The sequence below is a fragment of the Tachypleus tridentatus genome, unplaced genomic scaffold (assembly GCF_004210375.1).
Source record: "Tachypleus tridentatus isolate NWPU-2018 unplaced genomic scaffold, ASM421037v1 Hic_cluster_2, whole genome shotgun sequence".
NCBI lineage: Eukaryota > Metazoa > Arthropoda > Merostomata > Xiphosura > Limulidae > Tachypleus > Tachypleus tridentatus.
Window position 1 is genome coordinate 18,539,453 of NW_027467782.1, and position 25,429 is coordinate 18,564,881.

General features: G+C 34.6%; 2 protein-coding genes across 7 annotated transcripts in view; one reads left to right on the forward strand and one right to left on the reverse strand.

The window, feature by feature from the left end:
* LOC143242159 (uncharacterized) overlaps nucleotides 1-19,698 on the reverse strand; it is a 57,064-nt gene extending 37,366 nt beyond the window's left edge. For 4 of the 6 annotated variants that reach the window (XR_013022486.1, XR_013022487.1, XR_013022488.1 and 1 more), the window contains exon 1: nucleotides 11,244-11,920. Coding sequence is in view for 1 of the 6 variants with exons in the window: in XM_076485472.1 (XP_076341587.1) it covers nucleotides 11,244-11,261 (18 nt within the window). In the remaining 5 variants the exon portion in view is untranslated. Of the gene's footprint in view, nucleotides 1-11,243; nucleotides 11,921-19,471 lie in introns of those variants that run through there. The other 2 variants (XM_076485474.1, XM_076485473.1) reach the window with 2 other exon arrangements.
* Nucleotides 1-25,429, forward strand: part of LOC143242211 (uncharacterized) — a 558,288-nt gene that overhangs the window by 407,689 nt on the left and 125,170 nt on the right. The gene's annotated exons all lie outside the window — the stretch shown is intronic.

The window sequence follows — 25,429 nt, forward strand, 5'->3', positions numbered from 1 at the left end:
CGTATATGACAGAAAATTGGCAATATGACAGATGATGAGATACTAAAATGTAAATGTAAAAATCGTGTTAAAGAAATATCTATACGCACATATTAAAAGCAAAATATTCAACAATGCTGACATTATTCTTCTGTTTCATCACGATGTGTTATTGCGTCGATGTGACGACATGATTTTGATATCTGACCATCAAGATTCACTGTGACTGTATGACACGATTTTAATATCTAGCCATCAAGATTCACTGACTGTATGACACGATTTTATTATCTAACCATCAAGATTCACTGTGACTGTATGACACGATTTTATTATCTAACCATCAAGATTCACTGTGACTGTATGACACGAGTTTGATATTTGACCACCAAGATTTACAGTGACTGTATGACACGAGTTTGATATTTGACCACCAAGATTTACAGTGACTGTATGACACGAGTTTGATATTTGACCACCAAGATTTACAGTGATTGTATGACACGTGTTTGATATTTGACCACCAAGATTTACAGTGACTGTATGAAATGAATTTGATATTTGACCACCAAGATTTATTTACATCCAAACAACATACGAGTGATTCTTAGAAATCAGAATATAACGACAAGTTGTTTTTGAATTAAGCACAAAGCTACTCAATGGGCTATCTGTGCTCTGCCTACTACGGGTATCAAAACCCGGTTTTTAGCGTTGTAAGTCCACAGACATACCGCTGAGCCACTGAAGGGCATAACGATAAGAAAATGGCAAAAAATAAAATGAATTACAAAAGCACATTTGGCACCAATGGTACACTCCGCACCTGACGATAAGTGATACAAAAAAAAAAAAAATCAAGCTAATCTCACTCCTAGGGAATCACCAAGAAAGACAATGAACATCTCAGTTTTACAACATGATCAGTTCTCGAGACTGATTGCTATCTTCGTTTTGTGTCGCGGTTATTAGGTTTAGAAAGATAACACTGTATACGTTTCATCCAACACATTGAACCTGATACCATGGTTATTCTCCCAAGATAGTGAGAAAGAGAAAAAAAAAATCTATAAATATTTGATACGTAGTTCAGTTATACAAACTGACACGTGACACAAGACATGTTCAATTGCACCGTAAAATAGCATATTCCATATACATCTCTACGAGGGTGACCTGCATGTAGAAAACGGTTAGGTTCTCGGAGAGTGTGGTCCATATTATTTCATTCGTCAGTGAACAATTATAAAAAAAAAATATAGAGGGTGATTATAGTAGTGCAGACCAAGAACGAGGAGTTGATGTTCGTATAGATTTCTACAGGTGTTTGCTATACCGGTTCGATACGACCGGCTGATTATTTCACTACTTTTAAACAACGTGCATTAACACGTAAAGTGATTTAGTGGTTATGGAGCTGCGAAACATGTACACACAATTTTGTAAACGAAGCGTCTTCGTGTGTTTTAAAGTCACACACACAAAACACCTATATCGTTGTAAATACAAGTGAATCAAGCACCGTGAGACTCCGTGTTTACTAACAAAAAAAAAAAAAAAAACACGTCCTCTGCTGGGATAACGGTAAGCCTGTGGATTTACAATGGTGAAATAAGGGGTTCGATTGCCCTCAATGGACACAGAAGACAGTCCGATGTGGCTTTGTTATAAGAAAAACACACACACCTACATCGCTGTGAACACAAAGTTACTTTACACACGGCCTTGTGAATCAAGCATCTTTCAGACACTGGGCTTATATTTCCACAACAAAAACAATAACATCCATACTGTTACAAACATCAACTTGTATAGGGTCTTATGAATCAACTTCACACACTGTGTGCTTAACGTTACACACACATTGTAAGCATTTACTCACATCTTTTAAATACGCAGCTTCAGCACTATGTGCTTATAATTCCATACGTAAACACCTATACTCATTGACAAAAAATCAAATTACGCCAAATCCTGTAAACAAAGCACCTACGCTTGCGGTTACACTTCATTCAACCACTAAAATGTCTTGCGCATTTATTCACTAGTGCAACCTTTTAATTACACCAAAATTTTATAATTACATCATATAGCACTTAAGGACGTTGCACAAAATCTAAGTTAACCGAAGACAATGCAGTAGCATTGGCAGGTTTTTAAAAATCAAAATATAAATGACTCAAATATGATACATCTTAAACTCTCTGTTAAACAAGACAGTAATGGAAAAAACACACGCCTTAATAAACTTTTAATTATTCTAAGTATATTTGAGCAGATAATCGCTAAAAGTATTGTCCCAGGATTTTAATAAAGAATACAACTTTTAACAAATCCTCTGTGCTGTGTAAGATACCAAATTAAAAAACAAACAAACATACAAGACCGTAATGGTAAAAATACATTTTAATCTTTCTATCTGCAAGGTTTGGTTTGAATTTCGCACAAAGCTGCACGAGGGCTATCTGCACTAGTTGTCCCTAATTTGGCAGTGTAAAACTGGAGGAAAGAAAGCTAGTTATCACCGCCAACGAACAGTGGGATTGACCGTTACATTATAAATTTCCCACAGCTGAAAGGGCAAGCATGTTTGGTGTGACGAGGATTCAAACCCGTGATCCTTGGATTACGAGTCGAGTGTCTTAAACATCTGGCTATGCTGGACCCTATTTGCAAGGGCAAACGATCATTGCAAGTACCCACCTGGAGAGATGAATACAAAATAAATATTTCAAAACACTCCTTCGTCTAGCAGAAAATCATGGATTTAAAAAAAAAATAATTATGAAACCAAATTATAATGGCAGAATATACGTCACAATATTTTTTTTTCTGTTTTGTTTTTAAAACTGTAAGGACTAAAAACTATTGCATATGTTTTCTCAAATATTAAAACAAATATAGCATTGAAAATCATTTGTCTAGTGGAAAATTGTGGAATAAAAAGAGAGAGATAGAAACAAACAAATAAAAACTAGTTTATAAAACTCAACTTTTGATACGACGGTCGTTTCCACATACATTATTATTCAAACAAACACGTTCACGTGAGCTGACGACAATTTCTACATTCCCGGGTAAGATGTACAACATAAGTGCCTCCGTCTGGGTCTTTCTAACGGTGACCAATTATAGTTATATAAACCGAGAAATCATCCACAAACCCATGGAGAAATGGGCTGATCTTGTCTTCTAACAAAATATACAATGAATCTTAGTGAAAATCAATATCTAATCGTTGTTATTCCAGGGAACGGCTATATATATTATTTATTCTGCAGCGTGTGTTCGTTATTAAAACACGGAATATGAGTGTCTTTTATTCATACATAAATTATAAAATACAGAGTAATATTCAAGTGAAACACTGTAATATACACATGTATGCACACACTTATATTTACACACACACAATCACGTATTTCATTGAAACTAGATATCTAGATTGTACATGTGAGACACATGCAGTTAGTTATACGTAAGCAAAATATGGCTTACACGCATACATTATGAGCATATGCGAAGTAAAAAACAAAAGAGAGAGAGAGAAAGAAACGTTCCCGAGTACACACATCGTTCTTGCTGTCAGAAATACAAGAGTTTAATCAATAGGTGTCACTGCGTTCACATCCAGGAAAGTATTATTTTTGTTGTTGTTACGCACAAAGCTACATAAAAGCTACCTGTACCTGTACTCTGACTACCACGGGTATTGACACCTGGTTTTCAGCAGTACAAGTCCACAGACCAGTGGGCTCAGTGAAGTATCCATGTAAAACCTGAATCCACGTTGTACGAGAGGCAGGTATTAGAAATTTCTTATCAACTTGTCAGTCTCAGCGACTTCAAGACTTCAGAGAACCAGTTCACTTACTTTAATACCATCACTACTATCAGGCTGTTGGAAGAGATACAAGCTTTGTAGGACTAAAGATAATTATGACAAACTTTGTACTTTGTTTTTGTCAAATACCGCCCAAAATTTTTAATTACAGCTAGGGAGAGTCCCTTGTTTGTTTCAGAATTTCGCCACAAGTTGCATGTCCTCGCGCAACTGGCTTTAATTTTCAACTTAGAGAACAGAGGGAAGGCATTGAGCTGGTCAACAGCACCCACTGCTAATTATTGGACCACCTCTGTCTGACCGAATGGTGAGATCTGACTTCAAGGCTTAGAGTGCAAACACGGTCACAAAGTGCGGCGCATGTTTTGTAACAAAGGGTCATTAATACAGTCCAAGAATAGTGACCACTAGCGAGAACAAGCTTCTCGTGTTTCTTAGCACACGGTCACTCTTCAAGTTTGTCACTTTAACCAAATTAGTTACACAATATTACATGCTACGAACATTTAAACTTCTTTAAAAATCGATGACTCATAAAACATCTCGAATTATCTCTATATACAAGATTTACATATTTAGGCTTAACATAAATCCGTTAAGGTGACCAACCTCGTAAGATCTTATTCAATTGTAGCCGAAAACACCATTAATAACGAGGGTATTCAACTGTCGAATTACAGCAATCTATACTCACTGTATATTTTACATATCTTTTAAGTTTAACGATGTTCTTCGTATTACATAAATTACTAACCCTTATTACATAGTTTACTTATTTATAAAACTGGATAAATAAGTTGTCAAATGCGAAGGTGATGGGATAAAGAAATTAGATATTTTGAGAAAAATCACCATTAAAAACTATGGTAGTATCTTATTTATGTGACAACATTCGCTCGAAACGTAACCATATTACAATCGTAGTTTTAAAGGGAGATTTTTCTCTAAAAGTCTAATTTCTTTATCAAATTGAATATGTTGTTAAATCCGACCAAAAAAGACATTTCATGTTAATTCGTATTGAGAGATTATGTTGTTAAATCCGACCAAAGAAGACATTTCATGTTAATTCGTATTGAGAGATTATGTTGTTAAATCCGACCAAAGAAGACATTTCATGTTAATTCGTATTGAGATGTTGCTTCAAATTTTAACGACACACTTTAAACATCGATGAATTCTACACATTTAAATAACGAATGCTGTTTACAAGAGAATAGAATAAATTATCTTAACTTTATTTATGACGAAGCTGATACGGAAACCTGCAGCCATTTATAAATTTGAAATGCCGACTAGATAGAAGGCAAACAGCCGGTAGCACATACTACTAACTCCTGAGGTACTCTTTGCCAACGAACAATGGAATGACCGTAACATTGTAACATATACACGGCTGAAGGAGTAAGCGTGATTGGCGCCAGATTTTGTTCCCGCGACTCATGTATATTGGTGGTCGAGTGCTGTAACCAAAAACCACCTAAGTAATAACTAAAATACAAATTGTGTTGGGCTTTTTCAGTAAAGTTCAAATATTTTATTTCTCTGGAATCATGTCATTCACTACTTTTTCAAAATATTTGGTTTGTTTGGTTTTAAAGCAAAGCCAAATAGGGCTATTTTCTGTGTCTACAGCGAGGAATCGAACCACAGATTTCAGCGTTGTATATCCGTAAACTTACTTTATGGGAAAAGCTTTATTGATATTCTGAGTTCTGTGATGTGTGCTACGGTTTTGCAGAACAAAAATGACTTTCACCATTTTCAATCTCTTCAAACAAATGTAGGAGACGACCAGTAGATACGATAAGAAAAAGAGATTTATTTATTTTTTAAATATCTTTATTTGTTTGCTTGACTGTGGAAATGATTTTATCAAGCAAACAAAAAAGACCATTTATTCGTAAAATTATGGTTGTCGTTAAGTTTCATACAAGTATGGGTCATATACGCTCGGGCGCATACGTGACAATACATCTAAATCTCCACTTGCGGTAAGGCACTTCTTTAACAAACATTCTGTAATCATGACCGCCTAGTACTAGAATGTATCACCATGACAACGGTATCTGTGATATACGCTGTTGTTTGTCAAACGATCTTTTCGTTTTCCAGCTAGTGCTGCTTTATGTTAATTTCTATATGAACATGTGAAAAATTACAGGTATCAGCTAAGCAGAACATCAGTCGGGCAGAATAATGCTATGGTGGACCCACCAGAGGAAGATGAAAGGAAGGTGGAACTAGTGTCTATTTTATATCATCCCACGAATACTACTATAAACAAAAGCTAACACGTTATTGAATATCGTAACTTTATATTTCCACGACTATAACGTGACTCTTTTTTAACCTCTGATGTTTAATTTGTGAGGTGGAGAGAACAATACAGAATCTTCTACTCAGTTACTATACTAACCAAACTGGGAAATGTAAATGTTTCCATACATGAATCATATACATCAAACCGGGAATTGTTAACCAAAATTAAACGTTTCCATACATGTACCATATACATCAAACCGGGAATTGTAAACCACAATTAAACGTTTCCATACATGAACCATATACATCAAACCGGGAATTGTTAACCAAAAATCAAACGATTCTATACATGTACCATACATCAAACCGGGAATTGTAAACCAAAATCAGACATTTCCATACATGTACCATACATCAAACCAGGAATTGTAAACCAAAATTAAATGTTTCCATACATGAACCATACATCAAACCGGGAATTGTAAACCAAAATCAGACATTTCCATACATGTACCATACATCAAACCAGGAATTGTAAACCAAAATTAAATGTTTCCATACATGAACCATACATCAAACCGGGAATTGTAAACCAAAATTAAACGTTTCCATACATGAACCATACATCAAACCGGGAATTGTAACCCAAAATTAAACGTTTCCATGCATGAGCTATACATCAAACTGGGAGTAAAAAAAAACAAAAACGTTTTCATACATTAACTACAAATATATCACGTCCCAGATTATTGAAACACGAAACGGTGTAGTTCAGAAGCTATAACCACACAATTCAGACATTTGCTGCTACTACCAGTAAGGTTGAGCATTATAAAATATAGGTTACAAATAACAGATTTTAAGCTACTTTACCAGAAAGTGAGAATTCATGTCACACAACACTTATTAATCACGGTATTTTCCATTAATCTCTTAAACCATCTGGTATGATTGCAGAAAGAACCAGGTCGATAAGGATTCAAGCACTAACTAACATTGTGTCCGCTTCACTTTCTTCATTTCCGATCACGCATATCTTGCTGCAAATTACACAAGACACGATAAAAGAAGTTAGTGACGCAAGAATTTCCATGCACCATAAGCACGCACGTCCACACACTAGAATGTGGGTTTTACAAAGTTGAACGAAGCACGCGATCTGTAAGTCATTATGACTCTCTATTGTTACCACAAATGATTGCTGTGATAGCCGAACGGTGAACTCGAAAGTCTAATGAGGCAAATATCTTTCCTTTCAATGCCGCTACTTCTAATAGTGACTTTATCATACATATCACGGTCTAAAAGATGAAATGTTATACACCTACATGAAGAGAATTTTTCAAAAGTACGTTTTATTTCCAATTACACTATCTCGAAGGAAAACGCGAGTTTTACGGAAACCAGGAAGTGCATTGTGTTTTTTGATTCTTATATATCGGACACTTGCTACTTTCAATCTCTAATTCAGTTCCAACCTAATAAGTAATTTGAAAAATATTCAGCATTAGACTGTCTTGGAAATACCACAAATATGATTAAGACCACATTCTTAAAAATGATTTGTTACATACATAAAAAAAATTATATCTTAAAAACATAGAACAGATAACAATGCAAAAGACAGAATACAGTTTGCATCTCCAGAACGACTATGTAACAAAATACACAGGCTAAATTATGGAATTATACTGTAACTCATCATTTTTTTGTACTCTACACGTATTACAGTTGAAAAAAACGTGTGAACATAACTAAATTTTACTGTTACGTACCAAAGCAAATCTTACTGTATATAGTACAACTGTAAACTGTAATAAAAACAAAATATACACCATAAATGTTGGAAGCCACAACTACTGTAGTGGACCGATTATAGGGCGATCTCTAATATAATACGATCCATAGTATCAGAAACCATGGGAAAAAATTGAGAGTCACAAGCCCTTTTTTTCAGGTCCACAAAAATCAATAGTATAACTGAACAGCCTACAGGTGGATTAGTTGCAAGATTAACGTTGGCCATGAGCGAACATCTGGCGCGCATGCGTAGCTGGATGCTATCTGTAAATTCGAGAATGCGATAGGTGAGAGTAGGGGTTTAAAAGACCTGCAGACAGCTGCAATTATAAGGCGACTATCAATCTTATGCCTAGTTATTAATCAAAAACATGGTCTTGTAATCGGTACTTCAAAACATCATACAATTAAGTTTGCTCCAATGTTAGTTACTTTTATTTTGACCCAAGATAATACTAAAGCCATTCAGTTCTCTGCTGTCGCAGACTTGAGTAGAATGTTATAACTAACAAAATATCCGACAATAAACACGTCATTATATATTCACCTGAGAGCCCTTCAAAACGCCTGATCACCTACCTCAAATTAATTCACTAGAGATATCATAATTAGTATGATGCCCAATTAAAGCGACAGAAAATAATTAACAGAGCAGGCTAATTACATAAAACCCCCAATTTTGTCTGACGTATGGGCGACTTTCTCTAAAGTTAAAACTTTTAATTAGTTCATGCATACAACTATACAATTCTATGAGTATTCTACTCGATCTAATTACGTCATACAACGTAAATTTACTTAGAAAATGAAGTTCATTTAGAATTTTAATAAATTCTTCTGATAACGTGGGTTGTATATAAAAAATTAAAAAGACTGCAAAGATAAATATGGACAATTCCTAGTTTTGTTTCCTGTTTGTTTGCTTGTTTTAAATTTCGCGCAAAGTTACTCGAGGGCTATCTGTGCTAGTCGTCCCTAATTCAGCAGTGTAAAACCAGAGGGAAGGCAACTAGTCATCACCACCCACCGCCAACTCTTGGGCTACTCTTTTACCAACGAATAATGGAATTGACCGTCACAATGTAACGCGCTCACGGCTGAAAGGGCGAACATGTCTGGTGTGACGGGGATTCGAACCCGCGACACTCGGATTAAGAGTCGAATGCCTTAACCACCTGGCCATGCCGGGCCGTTTCATAATAGACGTCTAACGTTGTAATCTGTACTGTCGTGACGCCAATAAAACATACACCTGTCACTATTTACAAGAATAATTATACCATCTGTAGACTAGAACACAGCATGACATATGAACTTTAAATGCAAGAAATAAAATTATTTGTTAATCATAATTTTGGTTTTATTTACTCTTAGAAAACATCTTGTAAATACTGATTCTAAAAATACTTGTTGACACTAAGTACTTTTTACAGGAATCGTTAACTTAAACATCATCACACTGAGTACATTACATTTTCAGAATAACAATTCAAGCTACAATATTCACTGATGGAGATAATGCTTACTTTTCGTCTTTCTGTAAACGCTTTACACATATAAACTATTATTAAGTTTAATAAAACTTGTACAAAAAAGTCTAAGTAAAACGAATTTGACTATTTTCCTAAACTCATACGCTTGCACTATATCCAATTACAGGAAAATGTGCCCTTTTATTTAGACCATATTCCAACAAATCACATTGTTCTTTCTTATACAACTAATTTTAATCGAGGTTTACTTATACGTTTCCATAACGAACGCTGTTTATACTACGTTTCTTTGCTGACATAAAACAGTTAGTCAGCTTAAGAAACTGAAATGTGCGAAACCAAAGTCTCTTTCTTCAGATTTTCTTAAATTTTCAGATTTTCATGAATTAAAGTACAATTACTGATTCTCTCATAATGTGAAAAGGAAAGCCATTTTTATAAAACAGCTGCAATAGCCTAAAGCCTGCAGCGATCACAATAAATAGGTTTGTTTGTTTATCTTGAATTTAGCGCAAAGCTTCTCGAAGTCCAACTACGCTATTCGTCCCTAATTTAGCACCCACTCACCGCCAACTCTCAGACTATCTTTAAAAAAGAATAATGTGATTGACCAATACATTATAACGTCCTCACGACTGAGAATGAGCATATTCAGTGATGGTGATTCGAGCCTGCGATCCGCAGGTTGCAAATCGAGCGCCCTAACCCCTGACCCTTAACCCATGTCAGGCCTAACAGAAAGGTAAATTACGTCTGACATTTATCAGATTTGCTATTAAATGAACATTATATTCTTCAATTACTCCAATAAACCCCAAACAAACTATATTACAAGCTGTTTAGTGGGATACCTTATGTTAATAAGGCCGTTCTACAAGAGATACATATTAAATGAAACACCTTTCCAAGAGATCCAGTAACTTCAACAACAGTATACACAGTCAACACTGTAAGACATCTTACTGTCTATTTGCAATGTTTTACTTACGAACCTTTTATGATATTTACTCTTCTAATACCCTAGAAAACATTAAAAACATTTATTAATACCGAATATATCATCAGCTGCGAAGATAGCCCTCGTATAGCTTTGCGCGAAATTAAATAAAACAACAACAACAAAATCTCATCACCACCCACCGCCAACTAACTGTTGGATTACTCTTTAACCAACGAATATTAGGATCGTCCATCACATATAACGTCCCACGGCTGGAAGGACGAGCACGTTTGGTGGAATGGGGTTTCACAGGTACTTTACGTTTTCTTTCAGCCGTTAGCCATTACTGTAGGTTTAAGATTCAAAGAGTACTTTCACTTCTCTTTTCTTCGCTAAGTACTGTTGGAGGTTTTAGACTTATATTTACTGTTGTCTTGGTTACTCATTATTTCGGTTATATAATGAAGAAAACCGAACGATTTCTGTAGTCTTCGGGTAGCATTTGGCCTATGATCGCTGTTAATAAAGGCGTATGTTCCAAAACTAATTAACATCAGTCGCTGGCACCCACTGGATCAGAGATAGTTTTTTCTAGATTAAAACAACACAAGTTCAACAAAATTAGGTTGTTTAAAGAAACAAAATTCTTGGCTATTGTTGTCACTTTAATCCTAAGCTTACAATCGAATTTAGTGTTGACTAAAATAGTAATAAAACTCTTAGCTTTAGTTTTCCTAAAAATACCACATGATGGTGGAAAGATAAGCAATAATGTAACAATGCGAAATTTGTTGCTAATGTACGGTGGAAATAACAGCGTTGTTAACAGCGTAAAATATGTATGTGTAAAGTCTGCATCTATACAGAGTAATATTACAGACAAGTGCAGATTTTCATACAATCTATATAAGTATAATACTACCGTTTGTTGTATATCCATGTAACTACTTCACAGGATGTAGATGGATCTTCACCAAATTTGGTATGGAGGTTCATTGGGCCCATGGGGAAATGCACACAAATTTTCAGATTTGCGTTTTGCAGGTTGTTTTTTTTATGGGCATTTTCGCCTTTTTTTTTTATCACTACTTCGCCCCCTGTTGATGGATGGTATGAAGGCTTGTCAGGTTCATGGCTACACATAAATTTTCAACTTTGCATTTTTCGGTTTTCATGTACGTTTTTAAAAATTACATATAAGAGCAAACAACTTTTCATGTCATAAGAAAACCAACCTTTCATTAAACGCGAATTTACATAACTTCTGCCAGGTGGCAGCTACTCCAGTTAGTTGTTAATAATTTAATGGTTTGAAATGGTAAGATACAGTTGTTAAAAACTAATACAGAGATAAAAACAGTCATGAAACCTTGTTGGAACGAAGTGAAGCCCTACTGCAGTTCCCAGTATTTTATAACTAATTTATACCGAAATAGATTAGAACAATAAGTTTAGTGAGTTTCTGACGAAACGAAAAGCGTTTTCACAACAGAAAATTAATCACGATCTTAGAACTCCATTCAGCTCATTACATTTTAATCTAAGCCTTGCTCGTTTAAAAGTAACAACCTCGACGAAACACGCCGGATACAAAGTGTTACGATGATCACGTGCCATCCAGTTGAAGAATGGTTATCAGCATTCACCAACAGTACTGAGAAACTGAAGCCAAACCATTTTCCAGTGAAAACAATACGTACCTATTTTCACGTACACTGAGTAAGAAGAGTGGCTTATGACGCAGGAGAGAATCTAGTTTCCAAGCGACTAACTTCCAACTTTTCTTTTTTTCACCACTACATACACACAAACTATTCAATATACATCATACATCATCACAAGTTAGTAACGATATGCAATTTTTCTACTTAAATAGTAAATATTAAGGTTTCAAAACAAAGTGTCGCCGCATTTTTTACATTAACAAATCATGAAATAAAAAATAACGATGGGTCAAAAGGAAATGACGCAATTCTCTGGCGGAAATGTTCTACGCATTTGTTGAGATTGAACTGATAATGGGTTTAATACTTTTTTTTCTCTCTCTCTCTCTCTCGTATATTCATAACTGTGCTCGATAACTTAGCTACCACGTTATTACGTTTCTTTACGGTGTACCTACAGCTATGTGAGCGTTATAGGGCCTGAAGTATCTTCAAGAAAGTTTACTTTCCGGTCTCGGTGCTTGGTGACACACTTCAGTTTTATAATAGTTATAATATATGTATAGTTATTTTTTTTTCACGCGTCAGGCTTACGAACAGAGATTAAGTCTTGTTTTTGTGTGTATACCTACAACTATTTGGACTATATTCTGTAGCTATCTCACACCCAAGTTTGTTCCCTAATTTATGTATCTTTTATATTTGTTTTGTTAATGTGAACAAAGAGCTATCTATGCTCTTCCCTCCACGAGTATCGAAACCCAGTTTCTAGCAGTATAGGTCCGCAGACATAGCACTGTGACACTGGAAGGAACCTTTTTTACGTCCGACGCTGTTAACATGTCTTTGTTGTGTAAAAAGTCAACACATAACACATTCGCGTTACACATTTATATATGTCATTCAAGCAAAATGCTTCATCACGGCTAAAATAAAGTATAATAGAAAACGTCTGTGTTTGGGTGTAATTAATTTATGATTTGTGTATTTTGTTTTGCAAGAGAATGATCTTTTATAGTATCTAACACTCCATCTGGAAACCCTCAAGCTTATTGCAGAGTCACTAGAGGGCTTAATACATTGTTTGTTTGTTTTGTGTTTTGAATTTCGCACAAAGCTACTCGAGAGCTATCTGTGCTAGCCGCCCCTCATTTAGCAGTGTAACACTAGAGGGAAGGCAGCTAGTCATCATCACCACCCACCGCCAACTCTTGGGCTACTCGTTTACCAACGAACAGTGGGATTGACCGTCACATTATAACGCCCCACGGCTAAAGGGCGAACATGTTTGACGCGACGGGGATGCGAACCCGCGACCCTCAGATTACGAGTCGCACGTCTTAACACGCTTGGCCATGCCAGGCCCAGCGTAATACATAACGCAGAATCTTGTAAAATTATAAAGAGTGGATCTCACAGAATAATTAAGTTTCAATTGCATAACTAACCACCATTCACTACATATTTTCTGTTTCGTTATAAACACCGATGATGAGGTGGTTTGTTTATTTTAGAATTTCGCGCAAAGCTACATGAGGACAACCTGCTCTAGCCATTCCTGACTCAGCAATGTAAGACCAGAGGGAAGGCAACTAGTTATCACCACCCGCCGCTAACTCCTGAGCTATTCTTAACAATGAATTGTGGGATCGGTCGTAATATATTATACCGTGCCCACGGCTGAAAGGGCGAGCATGTTTGACCTGACGGGGATTCGAACACGCGACCCTAAGACTACGAGTCAAGGGCCTTAACCACATGGCCATGCCGGGCAAGATGCGAGTTAATAGATTATTGTTGATAGTTAGTTGTGTGTCCAAACACACAAATACTATCCACCTACTACAGGATGTAAAAGTACAAAATATATTATGAAAGTGAAACTACTTGTTCATTAATACAGAGGTGAATATGGGAAATATCCCAAATCAGATTACAGACCAGAAAGTGAAGAAATAAATTTGCTGCACAAGATACATGTATCGTTAAGATGTTCACTTTATTCTCACGTGACGACACAACTGGTTTACTGCTCAAACACGGCACGCGACTTGTCATATTCCTTTGTTGCATACAACCAGCCACTTACTACACTCACACACATGTGTACGTATATAAAATACCTAACAGTATTACCGAAGAACATCACGTATTAAATCTTTTACACCTGAACTGAGTTCAGAATGTAACTCACGTGTAACCCTACACGTGCATCATATATGGATCAAGTAATATTTTTCATTCATTGTAAGAGAAACGCTCATCTTGTTTTAACATACTCTAAGCGACGCCTTTTAAAACGGTTAATTCAATATGATGTTAACACTGAGAATACGTATGAGAAGGAGAGTCAGAATGGATCGACATATTTTTAACATCGTATAACACTGTTCAAAGGTTTAATAGTGTTGTCTAAATGTCCTGAACCTTTGAATACTTTGTTAGCGTTGTCCAAATGTTTCAACTTCGAATTCTGTATTAGCCTTGTTCAATTCTGAGTTGGCTTCTCCAAATATTAACTTTGTTCAAATCTGTGTTAAAAATGGGTTACAAACATTTGCTAAGGTTGACCAACTTGTTCCACGAGTATTAACTTAGATCGTGTGTTTGTTAACTGATTTAATATACACAATACCGTTACACAGCCGACATTACTTTTAAGGTTTTATTTCTTTTGGCTAACCACCACTTAACACTTCATACTTGATGTATCACAAACAAACAGCACCAACACACAAACGATCCTTTCAAAAGTTACAAAAGACTAAGCTAGCTGTAGCACAGGCGTTAACGAATACATACGCGCTCTTTGCGTTTTTCGCACACAGGAAACATAATGGTTAAATATACAAATCAATATTTACAGTCACTTTGCCTTTGAAACCAGTAAATCTGTCGGCAATGTGTAATGAATGTAACACTTAACCACAAGACACGCACGAAGTTAATACAATCTGCACCAGACAATCTAGTAGTGTGCATTTTAAATTAAAGTACTGCTATTCTCATATATGTTGGAAAATTGAGAAAGTAAAAGGGGCGAACAGACCAGAGTATGTTGAAGTTAAAGTAGCTGGTTTTATTGTGTGTGTGAACCACAAGCAGACTAAACAATGAAACCGCCTTTAATGGATGTTTACCAATAGTTGAAATGTTACCGAGTTTCTATCAGGGCTAACAGCACACAGCCATCAAACAACTTTACCCACACCCAACATTTGGGCTACTCCTGTCTGATCGAATAGAGGAATTTTACTGTTAATCATGGAATCTTGGAGAAAAACCAATGGCTTCAAAGAGCGGAGCACTTTTTATGGGCGACAGTTCGCGAACCATATGTACATGGATTCATAGTGCGGTTACTCTAATCACTAGATCATAAATGAAATTGTTTGACTTTGTGTAGCAAAACCTATTGATGAGAACGTCTACACTGTTTTTACGAAACACCACAGCAATACCGGGAAATATATCTTAGTTTGGTGTATTAAAATCTGTTCTCGTTCACAGTGTATTACCCAACATCATAAGAATACTCAAACTACTGTATTTCAAGTGACTATCAAAATTTATTCATGAAAGCGTCCATGGTGCATCTACTAGTACAGCACGCATATAACAAAAACCTTAAAGTCTAGAACACCCCTCGTGCGGAGTTTCTTTTTCTAAACGCTCTCTCGTAAAAAACAACAACATGATACTTCATGTATTGATTGTCTTGCTCTATAATCTATTGTAAGGTAATCAAGCACCTCAATAACATCAAGAAATGCAAAAAATAAAATAAAGGTTTTAAGAAGTTATTTGCCTTGGATGTGATGTTCTGAGAAACGATGATGCTACAGCCAGAAATAGAATCAGTTGAGCATAATAAACACAGGAACATAATGAGCACAGAAAGAAAAATCAATGGTCCCCGTTTTGATCTACAAGCTATAATAAAACCCCAACATACCTACCTATATTTTGTGAATCACAGTATCAGAAGTATCAAGGCTGATAAATATTTCAGTCAGTATTTGCTGTCCGCCAAGAAAAGGAATTTGAACATTGTTACATAGAAATAACCACTTTTATAACTTATCTTACATAAGCTTATCCTTGTTCAAAATTCATGATAAAGCATAAACCAGCTTCAGATTTTTGTATTCCTTGTTTATAGTAAATAATAATAATGATAATGAAACTTTATGGACAGGAATGTTGCGAGGGGATGTTGTTTGTATACCTTCTAAAGTTTTGATGTAAAAAAGAACAGACACACGAAACTACCTCGTTACTAACCACAGGCGGTTACACCACCTACATATCTATGCTGATATACTAAAATTTCTTGAAAAATAAAACAATAAAAATACTGAATTTTTATACGACCATTCCTTCTGTTGCTTGTATATTATAACTATCAACAAATGTACAGAAACCCGGTTACTACAAAAGGATGTTTTGATTACAACACCTATCTATTTTACTGAAGAGTTATGTTTTACAATAAAACACACACACGTGAGCTCATTAAAACATACCGACTCAAAAGTTAAGAATTAAAAGCTAGATAAGTGACGGATGTTAAACGGTAAACATATATGCACTAAACCACATCTCATTAAACAAAGGTTAATATCTTCTGTTACTTACAATATTCAATGTAATTAGATAGTGCAGATAGAAAAACGATATGAACAAAAACTGACACAATAATCGACTAATTATCGTAAGCTAATTTACATATAATTCACAAGGCAGTATATAAAAACTTACAGTAGTGTACACACATATACGGGACTTGAGAGAAACTTACCACATAAACAGGCACATACGTATGCGAACAACAGAGGCGTTGGTATCCAAGATGAAGTGAGTATGGAGTTTTAAAAACTACTTTCCACATGTGCCGATCAAGGGGTGAAAGGTTATTTACTTGCTCTTGTAGAAAATAATAAAATATTTGTGACTCTTACAACTTATGAAATCAGTATTCATATAATTGGTTTACTGAATTTTACCCAAAGCTAAATACTAGAGGGCTATCTGCGCTAACCGTCCTTAACTTTGAAATAACAGACCAGAAAGAAGGCAGTGGTTCAATACTGCTCACTGCAGCTCTTGAGCTACTCTTTCATGAACGAATAATGGGACTGACTGTCACGTTACAACGGTAGACGGCTGAAAGGATGAACATGTTTGGTGACGGAATGTTCAAAGAGTAACCCAAATGTGATTTAACAAAACTACAGGAACGATAGCAAATCAAAAGCCAAATCCGAGTTATTTTATACAAGTTTATACGAAATTAATCAATACAACCAATAACCTTTTCAGATCGACGTTCATTATTGCCTCATATACACTGAAGACCATAAAATTCGTTTCAAAACTTATATAAAATGTTGCGTACGTTCACTAGTACTGACGTCACATATCAGATGAGAAGCTTGCTTTCAGCACTGATTCAGACACACGTTGTTTACATGACATTAGCAAAGGTTAAGTACTTCCAGTGACGTTCATGTCCAATGATAACAGGTTCGTAATGAATTACTAACTCACCACATTTGATGATGTACAACAATACGTAACGTTTTAGCGTTTCGTTGTAAAAAAAATAAAGTTTACGCACAATGAACCACACGTATGTATTTTCTATTTTCAGAATAAACACAATGCTGTCATCAATCGAACAGTTAGAAATAGCAGAAGAAAAAAAGTCCTACGATAAATGATTAAACAATATTATTTGACTAACTGTAGACTAATATTTTCTGATGATGTTTTCATACAACTTTCTTTAGAGTGAATAAACTTTACTGCTAAAAGAACCTCGCAAATTAAAATTTTTAACAATCACTAGTTTAGTTCAATTAACTGATACCTGATGTAGGCCTATGACTGAAACTAAAACCCAAACAAATCAGAATTTCTAGAATAACAAAACTTATTAACTTTGAACAAAAATTGTTTGAAAATGTCTTTAAATGATGTTCCAATAATATATGTTAACTGGTATGGAATTAATTCAGTGAAGACGATAGAGAAAAAAAACAAACATCGTCTTGTAAAACATTCGGATAATACGACGTAACTTATTTGTTCAAAAATATTTAAATGAAATGTATTCATGTGATGCGAATTAACCAAAAATTAATTAACAGCCTTCAATCATGTATTCACAGCCTGATGTAGATGTTGTTAATATATTTTAAAAAAAGTTTGTGGTTTACAGATTAACAACTATTGGCCGTTGATTGTTTTCCAATAGTATTATGAAACCTCTACAAACATTATGTAACATATGGCTGAACATGCTATGTACAGTAGTACAAGGTCTACACGAGTACTTGATTATAAGAAACACCAAATTACAACTCTGACAGCACTGGTTATCAGATAATATACTGTACACTGCAAGTACTGTCTATTAGAAGAGCCGTCCTGTAATTTCAACCACATTAATTCGAAGATTAGGTTTACTTGTAGCTCTATTTACCAAGAGATTAGTCTTAAATCTGGCTCATCAGTTTCTATTATATGTAACAACCAATTTCTTATCGAAGGCTTTCATATTGACATGTGTATATATATAGATATATATATGCTACAAAAACATTCCATGAACAGATTTAAGTATTCCAGCCAAACGAACTTTGAGATTCTCTGTCAGAAGACCCAACTTGTAAAATAAAACATGCAATTTTTCGGTTATTTCTACACATAAGCTATTCAACATACTGGGAAAGCAACGAATAACCAATAAACACTCAAGATCTGCATACATCAATTTCATGGTAACTGGTGTTTTAGACTTAAGGTTCGCAGCTAAAGCTTCAAAGAGCTTCCTTCACTACGCAATATTCAGAGTTGCGTTGTGAAGCAAACCAAAATGTTTATACACTATAAACTTTGGCTACAGTTAGTGTGTTATGGCTAAAGTTCCTGTAAGTATCACCACAATCAGATAGAACTACGAAGTCCTCATTCCTGTATCACCACAATCACATAGAACTACGAAGTCCTCATTCCTGTATCACCACAATCACATAGAACTACGAAGCCCTCATCCCTGTATCACCACAATCAGATAGAACTGCGAAGCCCTCAATGACGAATATGTTCGATTAGACTTTTCAAAACAAGCTCAAACAATTGTACAATTTAAATTGAAAGTTTAAACGTGCTCAGTGATGAAACTAACATGTGGAAAGAGGAAAGCTCCATTTTACACGTTTTATTTATTTCTCTCAATTTTAATTTGTATAAATACTGATAAACACATGTCTCTTTCTTTGTAAAACAACAAGTGATCTATAAGCCAAGACAGAAAAGTACGGGACGCACTTTTCGTGTCAATTTATACCCCGAATACGTGTTAATTTAAAACCAAACTCACGATCTACAAATACTATAGTTACTGCGTGTTTTACGCCTAAATTAAATTGTAAGGGAAACAATGATGACAAATTACAATAATTCGACACATGAAACTCACAATTAACTTTCTTTAGGTACACGTTTCACAGCTGTGAACCAAGCTGTTCCTTCACCCAGTCGAATCTTTCACCACGTGGCTTTCCATATCTTATATCTAACACAAGACCACATCAATTATTATCTGTAAAACTCGCGTAGTCGGAGAACACGAGAGGATGAAAAGAACCATTCGACTAAAGAAGCTAGAGTTCAAATTGAGGGACATCATGTGGACACACGTGTTTAGATTGAGGGACATCATGTGGACACACGTTTTATCACAAAACTCTTTTTTATAAATCTCTCAGGTACAAATATTTAAGTCGTTCTAATTGTGGACAACCCACATTCCAACAGTAGCAAAAAGAAAATAAAGTTTTCTTGTACAATGAAACTGATTCGAAACTCAAGGTAACGGAAATATTTCTAAGTAGAAAATACTAATGTATTTATGGCTGATATACACCACACAAACCCTTTCCAGCTCAACGTGAGTGTTATTTACATATCACAGTGGTAAACTTTACCAAAGTCAATCACAGAACGCTAGATGTTATTCGTCATCCATTGGTAACACTAGCCCCAGCTGGGCCATTTACCTGCGGTGCTCTTAACATTCACCAAACAAACCCTCGCTCAACAAGAAAGCCACACCCGAGTTAAGAACTGGAAGGTCGCTATTAGTACTAGCTTTGCGTGTAGAATTAAAAGCAACACGCCCGTGAATGCTAGCAGACTGTAGCAATGGTTTGTCTTATACTAGCGTGATGATAAATGCCGTCGAGCCACAATCAATGAGGCAGGCGAGTTGATGAAAGAATGTGGGGGTGAGGATCTGACACTCGAAGGCAGAACAACCCGAACCCTCGAATCCACCGACAACTCAGTGCATGTCAGTACACTCGCTGATTTTTATCATTAATTCTCTGCCACAAGCAATATTGCTGGCGTCCTCGCACGCGAACTGACAAGAGTCAGGGACTGGACAATAGTTTCAGCTTGCCCACTGCAAACAGCCACATGTCGGTTTTCCCAGCCATGCTGTGTAATTAACTCGCGCACGTCAAAAAACACTTCAGATGTTCTGTGTGTTTGTCCTGGATCGGGAGATGCACACGTGACCCATTTTATTCAGTTCGTTCTCCCATAACAGATGAGATGAGGTTTCCTCCGAGCCATTATTGCTATCTTGGTTACTGTCACGTTAACAATGTGTACCAAAACGTTTTGACGTGAACCGACCAAATCCACAACCAGATAGTACTGCTAATATTTGAAGCGCTAGTAATCACTCACTATAGCAATAAGGAAAAACTTCCGCTATTGAAGGAATGACAAGTATACATCCACTGTTAAAGAAATTACAGCGTATAATTCATTTTACGAAATGTTCACAATACCTTTAGCAGTACTGAGTGGCCTCTAAGCTTTAAAACAGGCAACATTAAGCACTGCTGTCACTGACTAAACGAATACAGTACCCATACTTACTACATAATTTACATTAAAATAACAGTAAACATCTGCAGATGTGTTGCCTGCAGAAAACAGCGTTATGTACATAACTTCACGCTCATATTTTTCCAACTATAAACATTAAATATTTGTGCACGTACAAGATACGTCATGATTTTATCAGAAGTTACAACTTTACACTTAGGAAGAATATTGTGTTTTAAAACAGTCACGACGTTCCGATCACCTGTGTGCTTGAGGATGATTTTTTTATTTACTCTTCTTTACTGTAAAAGCTCTAACTTACAATAAGTCATAACTGTGTTCAGGAGTCTATCTCATGCGATAGGTTTTTGTAACAACACAAGAAAACAGGACTATTGTAGGAGCTGCCGCCATACGAGATTTCTTTTTAACAATGTAAACGCAGGATTATTATACAAACTCCTGATGTTTGTTTTTTTGTTGTTGTTTTTTTTTACTTTCGCGCAAAGCTACAAAAAGACTATCTGCGCTTGCTGTCCCTAATTTAGCAGTGTAAGATTACAGGGAAGGCAGTTAGTCATCACCACCCACCGCCAACACTTGGGCTACTCTTTTACCAACGAATAGTGGGATTGACCGTCACATTATAACGCCCCAAAGGCTGAAAGGGCGAGCATATTTGGTGCGACGGGGATTCGAACCTGCGACCCTAGCATTACGAGTCGAATGCCTTAACCCTCATGGCCATGCTGGGACACAAACTGCTGATGTACGAGTTGTTTTTTATTTTTTGTGATAATATAAGAGAATAGGACTACTGTATGAATTAATAATACTCATATTTTGGAAAACAGAAGATATTTTGTTATAAGATACGTCGAATAACGAAAACCTTACAAGGTTAAGAGTAACAAAACAGAACAGTGTTGTGATAAAGTTCTTTAAGAATGGGTTGTGTGTTTATTGTTTGCATCCGCTTTATTTACATAGAAATGCAAGAAAATACGACTAAAAACGTATATGCTGATTCACAGAAATCTTGAAAGTGTGTACAAAATAATGCAGCTTTAAACGCCACGTTTATTTTCAGTAGCGCTTTCGTGTGATACAAGTAAGTCATACAAGAAAAGTCGATGTACAAGCGTCAAACTAAACAGATTTAAAAGTAAGAAACATTATACGGAATTAAAATCCACCAATGTTCGTGTTACCAAAAGTAGCGCTTGAAACACCGGTTTCTAATGTAACAGCAGGTGTATAATATACGTAAGTTTGAATACAGCCATAAATGAGAATGAAATTATTTAATAAAGTTATTCGCTAATTTTGTTACTCATAATTTAGATTTCATCCTGAAAAGTTATTATACCTCACAGTATTCTCAAGGAGAGGGTTTTATAATACATACATTACGCTATAATGAAAACATTCAGCAAGAAAAACAAGAAAAAACTAAAAAAAAATGAGCTCAATATACAGAATATACTGTTTGGAAGACTTATAGCAGAAGAGCTCACTTGTCATAAATGATTGTGAAACATTTTCACATATAAACAGCATACCACTTCAAAGTGATTCCTGAACTTGGTTTTTACATTGATGATACTGGTTCACATTACTACAGAATGATAAAATAGAAGGCAAAATATCATCTTGATCTGTATTGTAACTGTCATCATTTGGATGGATATACAACTTTAGAACACAGATGCTAAGTATCAAGAAGACACACAATGACTGTACAAGAGAAACAGCTTTGTTCTGGAAAACATTTGTGTGGTACACAAAAAGCGAGTAGATTAGTAATGAATACACATAAGACTGTGTGTGAATAATTAATATAACCACAAATACAGCATGACAATTACTAATGCATTTCTTATCACATCATATATTTGCATCACCTACTAAGCAGCACACACTTCTCAAATGCATAGAAAATATTTGCTTAGTAAAACATACCCAGAGAGAATTTGTTTTAACAACTGGTGTTCTAAAGAATATACCAATACAGAATTCACACGTTATAAAAGAAAACACAGTACACAATTCATACATGTTCTAAAGCAGAACCCAACACAAGGCTGAAGAAATAATGTCAACAAAGACAGGAAAGTATATGTAATGAAGAGTCCTCTAAGTGACGATCACAAAACATCCTCAAAACAGTTGGTTTTACTTGGTTTTCTTAACACATGAATGGATGTTTTAAAATATAGAACTCAGAGAAACCTTGTAGGCATTCCTCACAGCTACATTTCAATATTTCTCAAAAACAGAAAACAAACTAAGAATTTGTGCTTTTGTTAAGAGTTTTACATTCAATTCTAAAGGCTATTAACATATAGTGGTTAAATTACCTTAAACATTTTCTACTTGAAGTAAAAAAACCTTTTTCACAATCATAATTATCCTAATAAAACAGTTGAAATACTTCAAAACATTACAAGTCATAGCATAAAATATCTTTTAAAAGTTTTGCACAGAACTTTTAAAGAAACTAATAAAGATCTTTATGTTTTGCATAAGCAACTCTTTATTTAGCAAAAATTTATTCTGAGTAAACAAGTAACTTACAACCTATGAACTAAATGTTCATATATAATCAGTCAAATTATTCACAAGATGGGTGGTTTTAATATCATTTGAATGTTGAAAAGAGGTGAAAATTCTTGTCAAAACTTTGTTCATATTTCTTTTACTTCATTTTTACATGGATAAAACACTATCAAATAATCATAATTGTTCATTATGAAATTAAATAAACCATCAGGAGTAATATAATACCAGGATTTTATTTCTTCCTGAAGTGTTGGGGGAATACTTTCCCCTAAACTCAACTTTCCACCTACATTTTATATATATATATATATATTTTGGCAAATATATGTTGCTTTTTATTTCTAAACAATAATATTTGGTTTGAGAAAGGTATATACCTTTAAAACTGTACTACTTAACTTAGGGGTTTACAAGACAATATTTAAACATATACTTCACCTTTAGCCCTCAAATTACCCACAATGCATTAGTCAACCCCATCTCAAGGAAATATTCTGAAAGAAAACTCCTGCAGTAGAGTTCTTTCACAGAGGTTTATTATCTAGTCTTACTCCTTTGATGTTTAATTAAGTAAGTAATAAAATAAATCACGACTTTTAATTCAACAGATAACCTACAAGAACTTTCATTTCAATGCAATTTGAACAAAGTTAATTTCCATGTAGTTACAGCGCTATGTCAGGTTTATTGATCTATATGAGGTGCACTTTATTATTTAACAAATATAATATCACACATGGAATGCCTAAGAATTACTTTGTTATTTATATCATAAGATTAAAGGTGCAGAAGTATTGTTAATCTTTAAACATTCTAAAAATGTAGATGAACAATTGAAATTTGAGAAAAGGCACATGAAAATTCAGTTTTTTTTTGTTTGATTAATTGAATGTGTTTAGAAAGACAGGTTATACTATATTTTTTTGTACAGATTAATTTTAAAATATCAACTTCATCTGAATAAATTTTACAGTCAGTTCTGAAGATAAAATTAAAAGATGCATGTTATTTCAAAAGGTCTTAAAACATTTTCTCCATTAAAGCAAATACAAATAAAATAACAACACTATATACAAACAGATGTTTGTTTAAAGTTACAAGAACAATATTATTAAAAGTATTTAAAATATTGAATTATTTCACTTCTTATAAACTTCTTTAAATTTTAAAATAGCTGATCAGTCTTGGAAATAGCTTACTTTTATTCAAAACTAGGGAAGCTTCAATTAAGTGTCTAAACTGAAACAACCCCTTTCCTAATAATACATCAGCAAACGTCTAAATTGAAACCCCTTACCTAACATGTTATATATACATCAGCCATTATTTATTTCTTGATTATTGTACATAGAGATCCCATAAAATGTTAATTCAACTAGTAAAAAAATAAGGTAGTTTAAAATCTAATCATAAACCATTATATAATAATATATAATCAAATAATAATTGAGCGTTCTAAGGAACGAGTTTTGAGGTATTTATAAATATGATTATAAATCAAATATATTAATTACGTGGTATGCTTCATTTCTTTTTTTCCTCAGTCTGCATTGCAGTGAAAGAACACATGAAACTATTTTATTTAAAAAATGCTCAGAATACAAACGAAAACAAATTAAGATGCACACTTACTTCAGATTAAAATGCTGACAATAGTACAAAGAAAAACACACGCTTAATACTCTATGGCGCCATCTTTTATCAATTAGTAGAAAAGCTATATTATGATTACTATAAATTAAAATATCGATTTTAAATAAAACAGTATAGAAACTATATGTTTTAATACTTTATTCTCTTTAACTAAAGGCTTCAAGTCTTCACACGGTATAAGTAACTAACATATAAAGCAAAAGTTCAAACAGTTGAATTAAAGCATTAGAGTAAATACTCAATTATAGAACTTGCTATTTAAATTATATTATAAAACTTAGCCACAGCGTTATTTTGGTATTTTATTCATAACTTTAAAATA